The sequence below is a fragment of the Tursiops truncatus genome, chromosome 1, assembly GCF_011762595.2.
Source record: "Tursiops truncatus isolate mTurTru1 chromosome 1, mTurTru1.mat.Y, whole genome shotgun sequence".
Lineage (NCBI taxonomy): Eukaryota > Metazoa > Chordata > Mammalia > Artiodactyla > Delphinidae > Tursiops > Tursiops truncatus.
The window spans coordinates 183,404,479-183,423,127 of record NC_047034.1 but is presented as its reverse complement, the minus strand read 5'-3'; the positions used below and the strand labels follow the sequence as shown (position 1 = coordinate 183,423,127).

The 18,649-nt window shown below is 67.3% G+C and overlaps 2 protein-coding genes across 2 annotated transcripts; one reads left to right on the top strand and one right to left on the bottom strand.

Annotated features, from left to right (window-relative positions):
* The first annotated feature begins 18 nt into the window (after window positions 1-18).
* Window positions 19-3,176, top strand: B3GALT6 (beta-1,3-galactosyltransferase 6). Its single transcript, XM_073797804.1, has 2 exons — window positions 19-1,736; window positions 2,821-3,176. Exon 1 carries the CDS (start codon window positions 83-85, stop codon window positions 1,055-1,057), a length of 975 nt encoding a protein of 324 aa, XP_073653905.1. The 5' UTR covers window positions 19-82; the 3' UTR covers window positions 1,058-1,736; window positions 2,821-3,176.
* A 9,677-nt stretch (window positions 3,177-12,853) lies between these two features.
* On the bottom strand, window positions 12,854-18,542 carry C1QTNF12 (C1q and TNF related 12). Its single transcript, XM_033841603.2, has 8 exons — window positions 16,615-18,542; window positions 14,668-14,790; window positions 14,503-14,587; window positions 14,255-14,406; window positions 13,812-13,920; window positions 13,486-13,576; window positions 13,193-13,271; window positions 12,854-13,061 (listed from the first exon to the last, which is right to left on the bottom strand). Exons 1-8 carry the CDS (start codon window positions 16,780-16,782, stop codon window positions 12,963-12,965), a joined length of 906 nt encoding a protein of 301 aa, XP_033697494.1. The 5' UTR covers window positions 16,783-18,542; the 3' UTR covers window positions 12,854-12,962.
* Between the last annotated feature and the right edge of the window lie 107 nt (window positions 18,543-18,649).

Genomic DNA, 18,649 nt, shown 5'->3' with positions numbered 1-18,649 from the left:
TCACCGCCCTCCCGGGCGGCCAATGAGGAGCGTACGCGGGTCCACGTAGCCCGACGGCGCGGTCCGCGGCGCTCCCCGCGCCATGAAGCTGCTGCGGCGCGCGTGGCGGCACCGAACGGCGCTGGGCCTGAGCGCCCTGGCGCTGGGCGGCGCTGCGCTGCTCTACCTGGCGCGCTGCAGGGCGCCCGTCGACCCCGCCGCGCCCGCGCCCTTCGGCCCCGCGCGCGCCGCCACTTTTCTGGCCGTACTGGTGGCTAGCGCGCCGCGGGCGGCCGAGCGGCGCAGCGTGGTCCGCAACACATGGCTGGCGGCGCGGCGCGGCGGCCCCGGGGACGTGTGGGCGCGCTTCGCCGTGGGCACCGGCGGGTTGGGCGCCGACGAGCGGCGCGCCCTGGAGCGCGAACAGGCACGGCACGGCGACCTGCTGCTGCTGCCCGCGCTGCGTGATGCGTACGAGAACCTCACGGCCAAGGTGTTGGCCATGCTGGCCTGGCTGGACGAGCACGTGGCCTTCGAGTTCGTGCTCAAGGCAGACGACGACTCGTTCGCGCGTCTGGACGCGCTGCTGGCCGAGCTGCGCGCCCGCGACCCCGCGCGCCGCCGCCGGCTCTACTGGGGCTTCTTCTCGGGCCGCGGCCGCGTCCGGCCCGGGGGCCGCTGGCGCGAGGCCGCCTGGCAGCTCTGCGACTACTACCTGCCCTACGCGCTGGGCGGCGGGTACGTGCTCTCGGCCGACCTCGTGCGCTACCTGCGCCTCAGCCGCGAGTACCTGCGCGCCTGGCACAGCGAGGACGTGTCGTTGGGCGCTTGGCTGGCGCCGGTGGACGTGCAGCGCGAGCACGACCCGCGCTTCGACACCGAGTACAAGTCCCGCGGCTGCAACAACCAGTACCTGGTGACGCACAAGCAGAGCCTGGAGGACATGCTAGAGAAGCACCGGACGCTGGCACGCGAGGGCCGCCTGTGCAAGCGGGAGGTGCAGCTGCGCCTGTCTTACGTCTACGACTGGTCGGCGCCACCCTCGCAGTGCTGCCAGAGGAAGGAGGGCATCCCCTGACCGCCCCGAGCAGGGCTGGGACGCCCGGCTCCAGACCCTGCGCAGCCATTCTGCCGCTCGTGGTGGTGTGTGGAGGCTGGACCGAGTCACTGGGGGCCGCCCGCCGGCCTTCCACTGGTGAAGCTGACAGCTTCTGGCTGGTCGTTAGCATGAGGCCGGCCCTCGAGAGGACCCAGTTTACCTGGTGACCATGGGCCAGATACCAGGCAGCAGTGGACACCTCCTAAGCCCCGGCTCCGCTAAGCGCCTATACAGCCTACCCGAGGGCATCTTGTTCTGCGTCTGCGGCCAGCATCCTGTCAGACAGAAATGTCCCGTCCCTGGATTTTAGCGTTTTGCCTGGACGTGGGCGAGTCCGCCAGCAGCCCCGCGGGGCCTGAGCACACACTGTCCTCTGCCAGGCCGGCACCAAGGAGCCAGAGGATGGAGCTGACAGGCCTTGCAGGACATGACCCCAAAGAAAAATGCCCCACCCCCCAGGGCTGGGGACAATGTCGTGTCCTGCCTCCACTGCACTGACCATCCACCTGCACCTGCTGAGGGCTGTGACCGCTGTTAACTGGGCCCTGGCACTTGGAGACTCGCCATGTGATGCAACCCAACAGCTTTTATAGAAGTTACTGTTGCTTTATGCGGTTAGGTCACCTCTTGCGTCTCCTGCTGGTAACCCTTGTCACATGTACGTCTAGGGTTTAACTTCGTTTTATGTGAGTCAGCTTTCGTGGTATTTTGGTCTGTGTGTTTGTCTGGAGTGAATTCGTGGTACGTGTAATTCAGAGCTTGCCTGCTATTTATTTATAAATTTTGTGAATTTGCGAAGGTAAGCGTTTGAGTTGAGAGTTGGGGGGGGTCTCATATGTTTTGGTATTCAAGAGAGGATTTTTCTACGAGAACTTGGAATTTGTGGGTTAATCAGTTTTTCCAACTTGAGTTGTAGACGCATTGCTGCTTAAGAGTTGAGACATGGAAGAGCTCATCCACCTCTCTTCTGTTTACACGGAAGGCGACCCCACTGTCTCTCTCTAAAAACACTTCTCTTTAAGGCTTCCTCTCGGCCGCCCAGGGCAAGTGTTTCTGGAAGCATTGACGAGGTTTCCCAAAATCTGTCTTGAGACAGCCTTGCTATGGCATGTCCCCTTGGGGACAGCAGGAGTTCGTGGCACCCTTGCACGTCCCCAGAAGGTTGGGGCTTCCTCTTTTCCCCGTTAAATGTGAAAAGTGAGCACTGTGGTCATTGCAGAAGTCAAATAAAGTGGCTCCCGGGAAACGGGGAGCCCTTCTCAGGCTGGGGGTGTGAGAAGTCTGCACTTTCTGTCTGGGTCCGGGCCGTGCTGCCACCTGCCTGCAGCCCAGGCTCTGGGGCACTAGGAACAGGAGGGCACAAGTCTCTGACTCACCTGTTTACTGCCATTCCCGAGCCCTCAGGCTGTGCATTTTAGGAGCGGTATCTTGGCCCAGGTGGCTTACACATCAGACGGCTCTCTCTCGTGGCTTCTGGAGGCTGGGGGCCTGTGATCGGGGTGCCGGCGTGGTCGGGTTCCGTCAAGGCCCTCGTTCTGGTGTGCAGAGGGCCACCTTCCTGCTGTGCTGTGGGGGGGGAGCCAGGGCGAGCTCTCTGCTGTCCCTTCTTAGCAGGGCATTAATCCTCTCATGGGCCCCCTTACCCTGATCCAGACGCCACTGCACCAGGGCATTGGGGCCTCCGTCTGATTTGGGGGGCACAGTCAGTCCATAGTGACAGGTTTGGTTATTTTTGTCTAAAGGTAGAAGAATATCAAGAACTCTCAGGGGCTTCCCTGGTGGCGCAGTGGTTTAGAATCCGCCTGCCAATGCAGAGGACATGGGTTCGAGCCCTGGTCCGGGAAGATCTCACATGCCGCGGAGCAGCTAAGTAAGCCCGTGCGCCACAACTCCTGAGCCTGCGCTCTAGGGCCTGCGAGCCACAGCTACTGAAGCCCGCGTGCCTAGAGCCCGTGCTGTGCAGCAAGAGAAGCCACCGCAATGAGAAGCCCACGCACCACAACGAAGAGTAGCCCACACTCGCTGCAACTAGGAAAAAGCCCGCGCGCAGCAACGAAGACCCAAGGCGGCCATAAATAAATAAATAAATAAATAAATAGTCTGGGTCTCAGTCCATAAAGGAGGGGGTAGTCTTATGGTTGGTGACCTGACCACAATTCTCCTGCCTTGAGAAGGCAGAGGCTGGACAGCAGAGGCCCCAACCTCTGACCTGGCTCTGATTATGAGGTGTGGTGAGCCTTGCGCCAGGACTGACTGCGTGGCTGAAGGTTTGGGGACACCAGGGTGAGCTGGATGGGGCCCTGCCCTCCACTGGGTGAGTGCTGAGGGATGCTGACTGTCTGGGATGATGGTCCTGGGATGTCTCATCTGAACCCCGGGATTATCGGAGGAATTGGTGGGCACACATGTCCATTTCTCAGAACAGGATAAGGTGCCTAGAGTGATGGGAAGACCTGCGGAGGCTCACATGGCCAGGGCAGAGCCGCTGGACCCTCAGATCCCTCCCGGGCACCGACGTCCAAGCCCCCTGGTAAAAACTCTAAAATTCCAGGCGCCTGTCTTGGGGGTGGGGCACCGTGAGCTTTAGCGTTTAGTTGAACCACGTGAAAATGCCAGTATGCAACCAGTTTTGACCCACAGACATGGAAATCTCATACTGTTCAACCCAAAACACCGAATTTCAACACATCACACAGCCTGGGCTGACGGTGCCCGTCCACACTGTGGTTGAGGAGATGTCAGACAGCATGTTGGAGCTGAAGGCCAGGATCCCTTCCTAGAGGGACCCACAGCCACCCCATCTGTGGTCCTGGAGCCCGTGCACGGGCCACACGTGGGCGTCACGGAGCCCAGCCTGCCACCGGTCTGGAGGAGTCTGCCCTCCAGCCTCTGCCTCTCTGCTCCTGCCCTGTCCGCTTCGGCAGGTTCTCCTGGCCGGGCGGGGGCCAAGCCTTCACCCTCCCTGCCGGCTGGCACCATCCCCTGCATGCGGACCGGCCGCGGCGCCCCCTCCCAGGCAGCCCTCCTGGTCTGCACCTCCCATGAAGTCCACGCCATCTGGGCATGGGTGCCCTGTGGACCAGGGGCCGAGCCCAGGCTGTCCTGGGTTCAGGAGGCAACAGGTCCTTAGGAGATGGGAAGCCGGACCACCAAACTGGCTTTTCTGGGGGAATTTAGGGTACAGGACACCTCAAGTGGTGAACAGCCCATGGGGACCCAAAACTCAAAGTTTAAGTTAAAAATACGACACGATATCACTAATTAATAAAATAGAGAAACGTGGGACCCAAGAACCTAGAGGACACGGCGCCTGCCAGGAAGGCCCAGGCACGGGGGGTGGCCTGTGGCACTGCACTGCTGGGGTCGCCACACGGCCACAGGTGGGCCCTCGCCAGACCTCCAAATGCTGGGTCCACCTGGTGTGGCTGAGTTAGCAGGACCAGTGACGCAGTGGAGGCCAGGGGTTCACCCAGGACACATGGCTGCCGGAAGAGACCCGAGGACAGAAAGGGGCTGAGGCTCCCCTCAAGTGAGCCCAGAGGTGCGCCTGCCCTTGGTGCTGGGGCTTCCCGGCCTCCGGACCCTACAGTGCAGGCTGGTGTGCAATTTGGAGCTGGGAAGAGATAGTGGCCCAGCTGTCCCCTTGTCCCTATGTGCTCAGCCAGCCCCTGACTCATCCCAGGGGGTGGTGGCGTCCTCCCTTCCCTGCCCACCCCCCAGTGTCGCTGTATATACCAGGTTTAGCCAGTAAGTTCTGGCCTCGGGAATGTCCTCCAGCCTCACGTGCACATGATAAAAATAGAAACATTCAGGGCTTCCCTAGTGGCGCAGTGGTTGAGGGTCCGCCTGCCGATGCAGGGGACATGGGTTCGTGCCCCGGTCCGGGAGGATCCCACATGGCCCGCGTACCAAAAAAAAGAATAGAAACATTCAGATTCAAAGACCCCTGGTGTTTGAAGCGCCGTAACCCTGGGGGTTCTATGCCGAAAGCCCCTTGCTGGGTCTGGGAGGGAGACATGGGGAGGGGGAGATGCAGGAGCCCCCAAGATGCTGGCCCTACTTCACCACCTCCAAACCAGCCACTGAGCAGTGGGGCTGCTGGGGGCCCGCGGGGAACCCCAGAGATGCCCAGCCTGGCAGTTGGGGCAGGAAGAGCCAGCAACGGGGCTTCCCGGGCAGCCCAGCGTGTAGGACTCCGTGCTGCCACTGCAGGGGCACGGGCTCCACCCCCGGACAGGGAAGTAAGACCCCACAAAACGTGCGGCACAGCCAAAAAGTAAACTAAATAGATGAGAGAGAGAGAGAGATAGAAGCCAGCAGGGCACCGGGGGCCCTGCAGCCGCTGCCCCCGTCACCTCCCCTCACTCAGGCTGCTCTCCGGGGCCCCTGGCTGCAGTCTCCTCTGCCCTCCACGCCAGGCTCACTCCTTCCCTGAGCCTCCACCAGCCCTTGCTCACGGCAACATCCCTTCCTTGTCCTCGGGGAGGCCCGTCCAGATCACCTGCCGACAGCTCCCCCGGCCTCGCGCTTCCCCCGGCCTTCACCTGTGTACCTGGCTGTCCCGGGGTCTGTGCTGCCCCAGGAGTGAGACCGACCCGGGAAACAGGAGCCCCTTGCCTGCCGCCTGCTGGGCCCAACTGCTCGGAAGACGCCTCCCGGGAGGCAGAGCTGGCGCTGCTGGGTGCCCGGAAGCCATGGCTCAGGCTCAGCCAGCCCCGCGTCCTCCGGATGGGCCTGGGCGGCTGCCTCAGGATACGAAGTGCTGCTGCGTGTGGGTCCTCCTAGGACGTGGCCCCATCCCCTCGGACCTTCTCCATCCACCCACCTGCCTGGGTGGCCCATATTTAGCTGTGGTCAAGGTTCTCAGGGGCCGGCTACGGGCTGTGCTGTGTCCCCCAGAAGACGTGTCAGGTCCCAGCCGCCAGGACCTGCAAGTGTGCCCTGATTGGGAAGTAGGGTCTTTGCAGGTGTAACTAAGGTGAGCACAGCAGGTGCAGCCCTACTGTAGTATGACTGTGTTCTCGTAGGAAGAGGAAGCAGGGACCCAGGAAGGAGGAGGCCCTGTGCCAACGGGCAGAGTCTGGAGCGATGCAGCTGCCAGCCCAGAAGTGCCCCGGTGGCCGGCCCGAGGCCCAGAGGAGACCGGCAGGGGTTCCACCCAGAGTCGCAGAGTCTGCTGAGCCCTGGATTTCAGCCGCAGGCCCCAGACTGTGGGAGACCCCGTTTCCCTATGGACGAGCACAGCTCCGACGCCACCTGCCCGGTCCTCCCAACTCTGGGTGCTGGGCGGGCGCCTGCCGGGGCATTCCAGAGCCCTCAGCCACTGGCTGAGCCCAGCCTCCGCCACGTCCCAGGGCTCAGCACAGACCCTGCCACCTGGGGGCAGGCCCGCAGTGGCCGTGCCAGGATCCCCGCAGCCTGTGCCTCACCTGCCTGGCCCCACGTTCCCTCCATCCATCGGGCCCCCCGCGCCCCTGTGGACTGGGTCTCAGCCCCGTATCCGCAGGGTCTCACGGGGGCGGCCAGCCCTCTTCTCGGTCCCCCTGCCCCAGGCACCCTGTCCACATCGTGAGACCACTGACCCTTGCCATTCAGGGCCCCACGGAGCCCACAGCAGCTGCCGCAGACAGGCCTAAAGCAGGCCAGCTGCCCGGCCCCCAGCGGGGCCCCCCTCCGGAGCAACTTGAGAACCCCAAGGTCAAGGTCACATCCAGCCGTTCCTTGGTGCTTGCGCTCTGGTTCCAGGGGCTTGACGAAGGGCACGGGCTGTTCTTCCTTCTTATAAACACGCTCTGGGCTGAGCCGACATCTTTCTCCCACCATGAGTCCAGGGAGGCGGTGAAAGGCCGCCCCGCCCACCTGTCCAGGCCCCCAGGCCTGGGTCTCCCCTGTGGTCACCGTCCCCACAGCCTTGGGAGCTGGAAGAAGACCTCTCACCTGTCACCTGGCCTCTGCGGGCGCCCCCCAGGCCCCACCCCTCGTTTCCGCCCCCCCCAACCCCACCCCATCTGTGGATGGTGCTACTGGCTCCCCACCCCTCCCCAGCACGCCCCCCTTCAGACCTCACGGCCTCACACAGAGGCAGCACTGCCCACCACGGCCACACTGCGGCCAGGCGACCCCTCCGATGGCGCTGACCGCTTCAGGGATCCCCCAGAGCAAACGGCAACCGGCCACCCCACACGTCCCCAGGGTCCCTCCTCGGCTGGGGGTCCCGGGAACCCACCCCACCCTTCCTCCCCAAGGACCCTGAGCCTCCCTTGCCACGGGGCCCTGGATGGGTGATGAGAGGAGAGCAGGAGGGGAGTGGAAGGCGGCCAGCCTCAGTCCTCTGCTCGGGCCACAGTGACCAGCAAGACGCTCAGTGTGACCTTGTGGACATCCCGCAGACCGTGGCTGCAGCACCGGCTCTGCCCAGGGCCCGGGTCTGGTGGGAGTCCCAGGGGAGGCCAGTGGCCAACGGCCGAGTCTCCACTGATACCCCTCCCGGCTCCTGGAGCCCCAGAACAGGACGCGAGGAATGAGTGACATCAGGAAAGGTGAGCAGTTCCTGTGACGCTGGGGCAAGGCCTGACCCCACTCTGGATGTCAGCCTCAGTCGGCCAGGTCAGAAGACAGGGCAGAGGTACGGCCCCCGGCCCAAGCACCAGCAGGCACCCCGGGTCCAGCCAACGCCACCCGACTGATGAGGTCTGCCCAGGAGATGGAAGTGGGGGCCTGGGGGGAACCTAGGAGGTGGTAGGGTCACGGGTCTCTACAGAGGGGTTTCCACTGGAGCCTAGAGATGGCAGCTACCCGAGAGCACACCCCCCGCCCTGGGAAGGGGGCTCTGGTGGCCAGGTGGGCAGCTGGACCCTGGACCTTAGGAGGCCTGGGCAGTGGGGACAAGGGTGTTAGCAGGGGGCCGTCTCTGACCTGGCCACTCGGCAGGACATCAAGGACCCTCCCACCATACGATGCCCTGGGCTCACAGCTGGTACCCCATGGCCGCTGGCCCCGGGTCATGCCTGCTGGCCGGCCAGCAGGGTCCACCGGGCAGGGCTCAGCTGGCCACGGTGCTGGGTGACGCTCAGGGCTGGGGAGGAGCCAGGAGCCAGGGTGGCCATGGGGACCGGACAGAGGTTGACTCTGTCCTCTAAACACCGAACCTCCACGGCCCTGCCGGCGGGACAGGCGCCCAGGGAGGGCCCTCGTCCAGCTCCCACTTCCCACTAACCCAGGGCCTGACCCGGCCCAGTGACCCGAGAAGGAAAAACCCCAGCCCCGGCCCCTCCCTCCTTTGGCATCTGAGGGTCTCGGCGGCCCAGCCCCCGAGGGGGCCCGGCACCCCCGGCTACAGCCGCCCACCCCGTCCCGCGCAGAGTGCCGGGCGGATGGCCAGAGCCAGGCTCGAGCCCGGCCAGCAGTGCTGGGTCACCGTGTCCAGCCCTCTGACTGTGTTCCCAGACGGACCCCAGCCTGCGCCTCCGGCCCCAGAGGCGAGAGCGGGCAGCCTCCACAGTGAAGGCCAGGCCGATCCCGCTGCGGGGCCCGGTGTGGGCGGCGGGGCGGCGGGGCGGCGGGGCGGCGGGGCGGCGGGGCGGCAGCAGGGGTTGCTTCTGGAGACGCTTCGCTTCAGAGGCGGAGTTCTGCCCGTGATGCCCCTTCGTGTTCAGTCCCATTCTCACACGCCCGGGTCCCACCAGCCGCCCGGAGGGGCTGCGGGCACAGGTGGCCATCTCTCCTGGCCTGGCCACTGCCCCACTGCCCCAGGTGTGCGTGTGACGCCAGCTGTTGCAACACCAATGTCATCGCACCAGAGGAGCCCATGAGTCACTGCCCCACAGCAGGGCTGCACCCAAATCCTCCTGAACAAAGGCCCTTGGTCCCCAGGGCCCCGGCCCCCGCCAGGCCTGCCCGCGTGCACCACAAGACGCTCCGGCAGACGCACCGAGGGGCAGGCGCGCTGATGGCGGCACACACAGGCACCGGTGTGGGAGTTGCCAATACCCAGGCGGGCTCCCCAGCCTGTGTCCACCCAGCTCCAGGGCCGGGCCGGGGGAGGCCCCAGGCTGCTGGAGGCGTCAGCTCCTGGGTGAGCTCAGGCACCCCGGGCCGGAGACCCAGCACCTCGATGACCTGGGTCAGGGCCCCGAGGTCATGCAGGGCTTGGAGTGGCCTGAACACGGAGCCCAGAGGGCACGCTGGCCGAGCCCAGTGAGCGAGCAAGGGCCCCCCCGGGTGCAGCCAGGTCCCAGGTCAGAGCGCTGAGTGCAGGCTGGAGGCCTCGGATGAGATAAAGCTCCCTGCTGCCCGCAAGGAGCTTCTGCGCCAGGACAGGGGCCGGGAGCCCCTCTCCCCTCCCCCATCACCCAGAGTCCCCGGCCGTCTGGTGAGTCCAGCTCCAGGCCCTGGGCAGTGGCCCTTCCCCGCCCGGCACCCATGGCTGTGCGGCCACCAGCCCAACTGCCCAGCACGAAAGCCCCCCCAGCTGGACCAGTGCCGAGGACCCTGAGCATGGCTGTTCCTGAGCTCAGGGACCGGCCAGCCAGGGTCTCCAGCCGCCGAGGCCTGGACACCTGCTCTGTATCCACTCCCGAGGGTCCTGGTGATTCGGCTCTGCCGAGAAAGCCCAGGCAGGCCGCAGGGGAGAGAGAGGGCACTCAGAGACCCCCACGCGGCATCCAGACACCAGGGACCATGGGAGGCTCCACCTGGACCACAGGGCAGGGCGGAGCTCCCAGAGTCACCACCGCAGCCACCACTGGGGCACGCGGGGTCAGCACGGCGGGCCCAGGTTCATGCAGACCCAGGGAGAGGTGCACAGCCACACAGAGGACACGTCCACCCAGGTCCCAACGGGCCCCCTGCACTCCCCACACCCACACCCCCTCGGGCCGTTTTGGGTCCTTGGCCCAGGTCACAGGAGTCAGAGGGTCTGGGCTGGCTAAGGACAGGGGCCCCGGTGGGGAGAGGCAGCCCAAGGGGCCCTTGGAGCAGATCCCTGCGCCCAGCCCAGGCCTAGCCTGAGGGGACGAAGTCACACCGAGCTGGGCACCGGCCACAGGCGGCTGCAAAAGGCTGCAGCGGGCCGGCGTGTCCTGGCCACACCCTGAGGGCCTCCCCCTCCCCGGAGCCCCAGCCCAGGCCAGGTGGGCAGCCTGTCCTGCTGGCCTCACCCCTACCCTGTCCCATCCGCAGCCCGCAGAGGGGACCAGGGGCCACCCCTGCCCCTGCCAGCTCCTGCGGGGCGGAGTGGGGGGAAGGGGGGGGCTGGCAGCTGCACCCGGACCTGAGAGAACTTCGAACTGCCCTGAGCCAGAGACCCACATTCTTGTCTGCACTGAAACTGGACAGCAGGCCGAGGGTGCTGACCTGGCTCTGGCCCAACTTGGACACACCTGCCCCCAGCACCCCAGGGCTGCCTCAGCCTCGGGGCCGGGAGGGGCAGTCAGCAGCAGCCCGGCTGTGGCCGGGGACCAGGGCTTGGGAAGCCAGGGCTGGAGTGCTCCCAGGAGGAAGCGTCCTCCCTCGCGGGAGCCCCCAGCACAGCAAGTCCCCAGGCCCGGCTGCAGGCAGAAGGGTCAGCCAGAGGTTCTGGGAACTGAGCCTAGAAGGGCCAACGGGGTCAGCCCAGCACCTGCCGCTGCTTCAGAGCAGGGCTCGGAGTCAGGGCTCAAGCTGAGGCCGCCAGCGCTGTGCTGGCCACCTCAAAGCCCAGCTCCAAACCCAGAGTCCAGGACAGGGAAAAGAGCCCCGTCCCCAGGCCCCCAACCCGGAAGCCCCGGTGAGCCCGAGGGGCAAGAGCTGCTACAACCCACCCCAGGAGCCCCTGCTCAGACTGGGTGGGTGTGACTGTAAGGGCCCAGGGCCCAGGGAGCTTAGCAAACACCCCAGTTTGGGTCCAGCTTCAGGAGATGACGGGGCTGAGAGAAAATGATGCTGCTGGGTCCAGGGCGGGGCCTTTGGGGCCTCATCCTGCACTGGCCGCTTGTCCGCACTGGGAGCACAGCCTGCGTCTTTGAGGGCCACCCCAGCTCGTGCCCCTGGACCCGCCTATAGCAGCCACTGCCGCCCACCCCAGCCCCCCATGTCTTTGCTCCAGCTCTCCCAGCGCCAGGGCCCAGCTGGACACGGCACATTCCAAGGGAATTAGAGCTAAGTGGTTAATGACCTCCCATTAGGGGCAGAAACCGAGAGGAAGAAGAGACAGACGGGAAGTGTGGAGTCGGGCGCCGGGCGCGGGCCCTCCGGCCCTGGCCACCTGCCCGCAGAAGCCCTGGGCGGCCGGCTTGTCCGTCCTCTCCATCTCTCTTCTCCTCATCTCCTGTCTCCCGTCTGTCGCCCCAGCAGGGCCTGGCCCCAACCTCTGTCATCACAGCCCCTGGCAGGTCTGGGTGAGGTGAGACCTGCCCCCTCCCGGGCCGGGGGTGGGGTGGGGGGACCGGCCGGTGTTGAAGGACAGTCAGGAGAGCCCCGGGGGCGGGGGGGGGGTCTGGTCCCACCAGTCACCGCCTCAGTGAGCCCTGTACATGGGTGGGAACACAGACTGGTGCCTGCGGCCAAGCTGGGCTCCATACAGCAGTGTCAGGAGGCCTGGGCTCCTCGGCCCACACAGGACCTCGGTGCCGGGGGTGTGGGGGGCGGCCCGCAGCCTCCCCCGACCTCCCAACAGAGACCCCAGTGCGCCACTCACGCCTCCCCCTTGCAGGAGGCGGGAACATCCCTCTCAGACCAGGCCGGCGGCGCCATGAAGCCGAGAACCGCCCCCAGACCCGGGGCCCCTGATGCCACCCGGGGGAGCGGGGAGAGAGGTGGGGACGGGTCAGTGGCCACGCCCGCCGCTGCACGCACTGGTGCCCTCCCGGCACCAGTGCTTTCCTGCCTCATTACCCAGCGGGCTGCAGGGAGGGTCTGGCGGAGCGGCTGGTAACCCACCCCACTCCCCACGCCAACCTGAGCTGGCAGACGGACGCCCGAGCCCCTGCCCTTCCCTGCTTAGCCTTGGAGACGGGTCTCCGGGCCCCCCTGCGGCGGAGCTGATCCCCCACCCCCAAGCCCCAGTCATGGGCGGAGGGGCCAGGTGCGGCCGCCCACCCAGGGCCCAGGTGCCAACCAGCGATGGTATCTCGGCAGCTCTGCAGAGACCCGGACGTCCACAACCAATTTACATTCTTCCGTCTGAGCTTGAGTGGTGCGGGCAGGGGCCGAATCCACAGGACCCACAGGCAGGGCCTCAGCCGCCTGTCCAGGCCACTCTGACCCTGTCGCCGGGGGTGGGGGGCAGCCGCCAAGGAGAAGGTGGTGAGAAGTAAGGTCCCTGGGGGAACGAGGGACGCTGAGGACACCCGGGCCGCGGGGACATCGTCCGCGTCTGGAGGGTGTGAGGCCAGCACGCCTGTCTGCTCCCCACCAGCCCCACAGGGGGCCCCGCCTCGCCCTCTGCTCCCCGACACGCACTGTGCCACTCACCAGCCTCGAGGTCTCCCAGGCCCTGTGAGTGCCCACGGGCTGCTACCCTCTGAGGCTGGACCGGCCCTGGGCAGGCGGAGGGGTGGTCCCAGGCCATGGGCAGGGCCAAGCGGCGCCTGAACAGACACCTGTCCTTGTCATCGAGGTAAACGTGGCCCCTGGCAGGCACAGGGGCCGTGGGGGACGCACCCCAGCTGCCAGGGTGCTCGGCCGGAAGCTCCACCTCCAGGGCCAAGCCCGCGCCCGCACCCATGGGTGTCCTGAGGCCACTCCACGGCTGCTGCTGCCCCCGCCCTCCCCCACCCCTGCCCCTACAACGCCGCAGCGACCAGGCGACAGGAAGGGCTGGGGGCTCTTTATTGCCGTGACCCCAGGTTTACCGGAGGGCAGTGGGGTGAGGGTTGCGGCAGCTGCCCCGCGGCCCGTCGGCCCCTCACGTGCCCAGGAGCAGGCCGGAGAAGCTGGAGCTGCTCTGGACGGTGAGGGCTGCGCCGGAGCCATTGTCCACAAAGACGGAGGTGTACTGTCCTGCCTGCAGACACCCACAGTGGACGTTACCACCCACAGGGCCCGGCTGCCGGCCAGGCGACACCCGGCCCAGGCAGCTTGGAGGCCCAGGACTGCCCCCCGCCCCCGCACTGCCCCACCGACCCCCGGCCTCACCTGCAGCTGCAGCAGCCCCTGCACGTGCACCGTGAAGACCCTGCCGCCGCTCTCCAGGCCGGAGATGGCCTCCAGGGACCTGGACGCGGGGCCGCAGGGGTGAGGGCACAGTGGCCGTGGGGTGGGGTGGGGTGGGGTGGGCCCCCCGCCCCCCCGCTGGCGCCCAGAGACTCGCATGCTCCCGCCCCGGTGCTCACTGCAGTTCTCTGTGTTCAGGGAAGCCCCCCTCTGTGGGCAAGATGGTCCCCGTGCCCCTCAGGACGCCCCCACGACCGCCAGGAGGGCCCACTCACGTGTGGCGATGGCACAGGGACTCGATGCAGACCAGCACACGCACTGTGTCCCGGGCCCGCAGCCGGGCCCTGCCCTGCAGCTCCCTGGGGTCTGCGGAGACAGGCCAGGTCTGCAGCACCTTCAGGGAGGACGGAGCAGGGGGGGCAGGGGCTGGGGGGCTTCGGGGCACACTGCGGGTTGGGGAGGGTGGGCGTGAGGACCCGTCCAGCCCCCAAGGGAGTCAGGGTGCGAGCAGGAGACGCCTCTGCAATAGGACCCAGGCCTGGGGCACACCCGGAAGGCCAGCCCCCACGCCCCGCATGCACCCTGGCCCGGCCCCGCTCACCCACGTGCAGGCTAGCAAAGAACTGGAAGATGGCGGTGACCGGGGCCGTGAACCGACCGGAGGCCAGGCTCAGGCCAGACCCCCGCAGGAAGGCGCCCTGGGCAGCGGGCTGAAAGGACAGCAGGGGGGTGCGGGCTACAGAGCCTGGACCCTCACCTTCCACACCCAGCCTGGCGGAGGCGCCTGAGACCAACAGCCCCCAGCCCAAAGAGGCCCCAGGTGGGCAAGGCAGAGGGCTGACCCGTGCATCTGCACCCACCCAGGCCTCTGGGCACAGATCGGGGCCCCAAGGACCTCCAGAGGAGAGGGTGTGCCTGCCCCTGACCACCCCGGACCCCACCGCGAGCCTCGGCGGGGCGTGCGTGGGCCCGGGGTCGCCCGGCCCTGCTGGGGCCTGAGCACCCACAGTGGAAGCCCCCGGGCTGCCCCCCACGCCCACTCACGGCCTGGAAGCCCTGCAGCTCCACCAGCGTCCTCTTGTCCACCAGCACCGGGCCCTTCAGCCGACAGTGGAAGGCCTCGGACACCAGCCACCTCCCCGTCCCCTCGGGCAGCGGGGGGCCCAGCGGCGCTGAGGACTGACGCTCGGTAGCCTCTGTGGGGACAGGGTGGAGGGGCGGCTCGGCTCAGCTTGGGGTACCCCCAGGGTGACCTCCTGAGCCTCGGGAGAAGAGTGGGGGGGGGTGCCTACCCTTCAGCATCCCCTGAAACTCCCGGAGCACAGCCTCCTGGGTCACTTCCGCACCGGGGGGTCCTGGGGGGCCAGGGGGGCCTCGCTGTGGGGGAGCAGGAGAAAATGAGGATAGCTGTGGGACCCACAGCCATCCCCATCCTGGGCTTAGACCCCGGGGCTCACCGACTTCTTGTCCTGGCCTCGGCACCGTTTCTTTGAGGCCCTGTCATTGGGGCGCCGGACGAAGTTCAGCCATGTCATGTGGGCATCTGTGAACTCAGGCAGCTGAAGGGTCAGAGGACAGGGCTAGAGTGCTGACCACCAGGCCCCACTGCCCCCTGGGCAGACACAAGGAAGATGGCAACGGGGCACCACAGGCCACCCCCAGGACTCAGGCCAGGGCCTGACGTCCAGGAGCCTCGGGTCTGCTGCTGTGTTGCAGCAACCGTTCCCAAGCAGACGGGCACACCCGTGTGCACACGGGGCCGGGCCCCACATGTCCTGACAGGGGCCCAGCCCCGGCTGAGAAAGGCAGTGGTGGGCACGAGTGAGTTCTCCAGAGCCGTGTGAGGCTGGGGGCAGTGGGCAAGGTCCCGCTCTGTGCTGGGCATCGGGTGTGCCAGCTGGCAGCCCAGGATCGGACCCTGCAAGCCCCCCTCCTACGCCCAGTTTCTGCAGCAGGGCAGCAGGAGAGGCAGGGGCACGCCCAGCCCCAACGTCAGAGAACGCGACAGCGTGCCCGGGGAGGGGCGTGTGCCGGGAGCTCGGTCCCTCTCTGCGTCCAGGTCTGTGTGCCGGCCTCACACGGAGGCCCCTGAAGTGGCCAGGAGCGCAGCAGACTCTGGTGTGGCAGGAGAGAGCCACTGCCACGAGGCCAGTGGAGCCCTGGCTACTCCCGGAGAGCCGTCCAGGCAGGCACGAAGAGGGGTCCTGGCCAAGCTCTGGTCCAGCGGTCAGCCTCCAGCGCCAAACACGATGAAGGCCCAGGCTCCCAGGGCAGGCCTTTACCCTGGGGAGCTGGGAGGGGCCCGCCAGGGAAGGGAGAGGAGCCAGGAACTTCCGAACGTTCCGGGTCCTCACTTCTGCTGTCCGCCTGTTCCTCTGGCCGCCTCAGACCCGAGCCATGTTGGAGGACCCGGGGTGGGCAGGTGGGGGAGGAGCCCAGCCCCAGCAGGAAGAGCAGGGCTCCTGACGCCTGGGGAGGGCCGTCTTGTGGCAGGGGGGGCATGGCCAGGGACATCCCCCTATCTGCCCCCAGACTGCCCTGCCCTGGCTCTGGAGGGGCAGGCCGGGCAGGAACTGTCCCCAAGGACACCTCCCCCAGGAGCCTGGCTCAAGAGTTTGCGTGCCTCTGCCCCAGAACCTGCTGGCAGCCCACTCCCCTGGCAGCAGGGCCCGAGGCGGACTCTCTCCTCAGCCTACCCAGCTGGAAAACGGCGCCTCCGGCTCCAATGGGGCCGCGTGGGCCGAGAGCAGCCAGGGTGGCCGCCACGGAGACGCCCCCAGGAGGCGGGAGGCCAGGATCAAAGGCTCGAGGGCTGGCAGGGGGCCTGGCCCAGCAACTGCCGCTTCACTCCAGCGGCCACCAGGCCTGCGCTGCTGGGGTCAGCTCTAAGATCCCTTCGGGGAGCCCCAGCCCAAGAGGGTGGAACCCTAGGGCTGAGGCAGGTACAAGAAGCTCCTCTCAGAGGGCCGGGGGCCTCCCAGGCCTGGAGCACGTCCCATGCCAGAGGCCGTAAGGGGTGCTGGCTGCCCAGCAGCGCGTCAGGCAGAGGCTAGCCTGGGCCTCACCGGCGGCGGGAGTTGGGGCACCCCGGGTTGCAGCAGGGGCTCTGAACTGGCTGCCCAAAGCACCTCCCCAATTTGCAGTCACACCGAATGGCAGCAGGTTGCTCAGGGCATGATGGTCCCTGGGGCTTCAAAGGGTTCAATGCAGCCCACTGGGAAGCCCCTCCACGCCCCCACCCCTCCCAGGCCCAGAGAGGGTCCTCGAGGCCGGCCCGATCCACACTGCTGTGGCTGCTGCCCAAAGCGCCCCCCCCCCAGACGGGGGGGGGGGGCCTGGAGAGTCCAGCGGGCAGAGCCTGCAGCTGGGAGGAAGGCGCCCACGTGCGCCCAGACCCTGCATACCTTGGGGAAGCCCAGTAGCCCCTCGCTGCTGGACGTGGTGGCGTTGGGGGCTGCGGGGTGCTGGCCGGGCTTCCGTGGCCTCTTGGGCTCCCGCCGGGCCCTCACGCCCCCGAGGAGCGTGAGCTGCGCCCAGAGGAGGGCCGTGGTGGCCGCCCAGACCCAGCGCATGTTGGCTGCCGGGTCAGCTGCAGCGGCTCAGTGATGTGAGCCCAGGTGCCTGAAGGCACTCAGAGCCCCGGCGCGGGAGCACAGCCCCGAGGGCTGCCCGGCCACCACTGGTGCATGTCTGCGCGGGATGAGCCTGGCTAGCAAGGGAAACGGGAGGACACACCCCTGTCCCCGCAGGTTCCCTCGTGAGCAGTGCCCTTGCCGCCTGCGCTGCCGCCAAATAAACCCTCCCCTCCTCCCCAGAGCTGGCGGACTCCAAGGGGGAGGGCTCACGGGTGGCCCGGGGCGATGATGGGGGCGGAACCCACACTGCTACTGCCCGAGGGGCGAGGCGGCCTCCACCCCGGCCCCTTCAGGGCGGGGGGGCCCCGAAGCCACGGGCGGGACGCACTCCATCACAGCCCCTCAGCCACCTCCTACGACCTCTCTCCTCACCACCTCTCCCGGATCCTGACCCCTCTGGCTCCGCTGCAGGGCCCCCACCCTAGGGTCCTGGTGCTGCCACAGGCACTGGCCCCGCTCCCGGGAAGGGCAGGGTCTGGAAGCAGGACAGCCAAGCCACCGGGCTCCCAGGCTGTCCCAGCCTTGGTGACCTGGGGTGAGCGGGGCCAGCAGGGGAGACTGGTTGACCTCGGAGGAAAGGTGTGGCACATAGCTGCCCCAGATCCCTTCTGCCCCCTCCTCTTCTTGGGGCACAGGGCCCACCCTTACTGAGGGGCTGCCCTCAACTCAGCCGGGCCCCTTGTGCTCTCCAGTCCCCAGGACTGTCCCCCCAGTAGCTGTGCACAGCCAGACGAGTCAGCAGCAGAGGAGAGCAAGTGACAGTGGGCGGGTCCCCAGGGGGAGCTGGGGCCCTTCCTCACCTCTGGGCTGCAGGCAGCAAGACGGCTGTAGCCAGGTGGCACCCACAGGCTCCAGTGGAGGCCCGGGTGGAGGCTCGATGCTTAAGGCAGGACCCCCACGGCCAGCCACCCCTCGGCTGGTGCAGCCTGGGGCTACGGGCCGTCAGAGCTGTGGCTGGCCGTCAAGGAGCTGCTGCCTGCAGCCCAGCCTTGAGGAAGGTGGCACGGCTCACTACCCTGGAGGGCAGCACAGGAGACCCTCATGACACCCCCCCCCTGCAACTGGCAGACTCCAGCAGGAACAACGGGGAAGGAGACCCCGGCCCCAGGCCATGTCCACAGTCGGCAGCTACAGGCAGACCCGCCCCAGACACAAGCTGGGGGGGACAACGTGAGGAGCATCTGCCCGAGGACACCTGGCCCCTCCCTCCTGGCTCAGGTGGAGGTGGTCACCTCCCAGGACGGCAGCGGCCAGCCCCAGTGGCTCCTGAACTCACTGTGGGGGTCGAGTGTCCGGCTGCTGAGCCCAGGTCTCGAGGAGGTCATGGTACAGAAGCCTCCGCTGCGCCGTCCCCGCTGGGACCCTCCACGTGACCTGCGGCCGACAGCCAGCCAGGGGGCTGCCAGACAGACCCCTCCTGTCCCAGGCTGGGCACCTGTGTCCCGCTGGCCTGGGCCACGTGGACATGGCAGTTGCGCCAGGCTCCGGCACCAGCCCGTGGGTCCTGTGGGTCCCAGCTCCCCCAGTGAGGCTGGACCAAAGGGAGCCTGCTCGAGGCATCCACGCCTCCCAGCCACAGCCACCGGCTGCCCGCGGGGAGGCTCAGGCCAGCTGCCCGCGACCCGACCGTGGACACACCGCCTCCGCAGGGGAGGACGGGACCTCGGAGCCCCGGCACAGCCCTCAGCAGGCCGTCTGCCCGCCGCCCGGGGGGAGCCGCAACAGCCTCAGACCGAGACCTCCGAGCTGCGCCTGCCAGGTGACACCCCAAACCTGGGCCTGGGAGAACCTTCTGAGGGAGAGA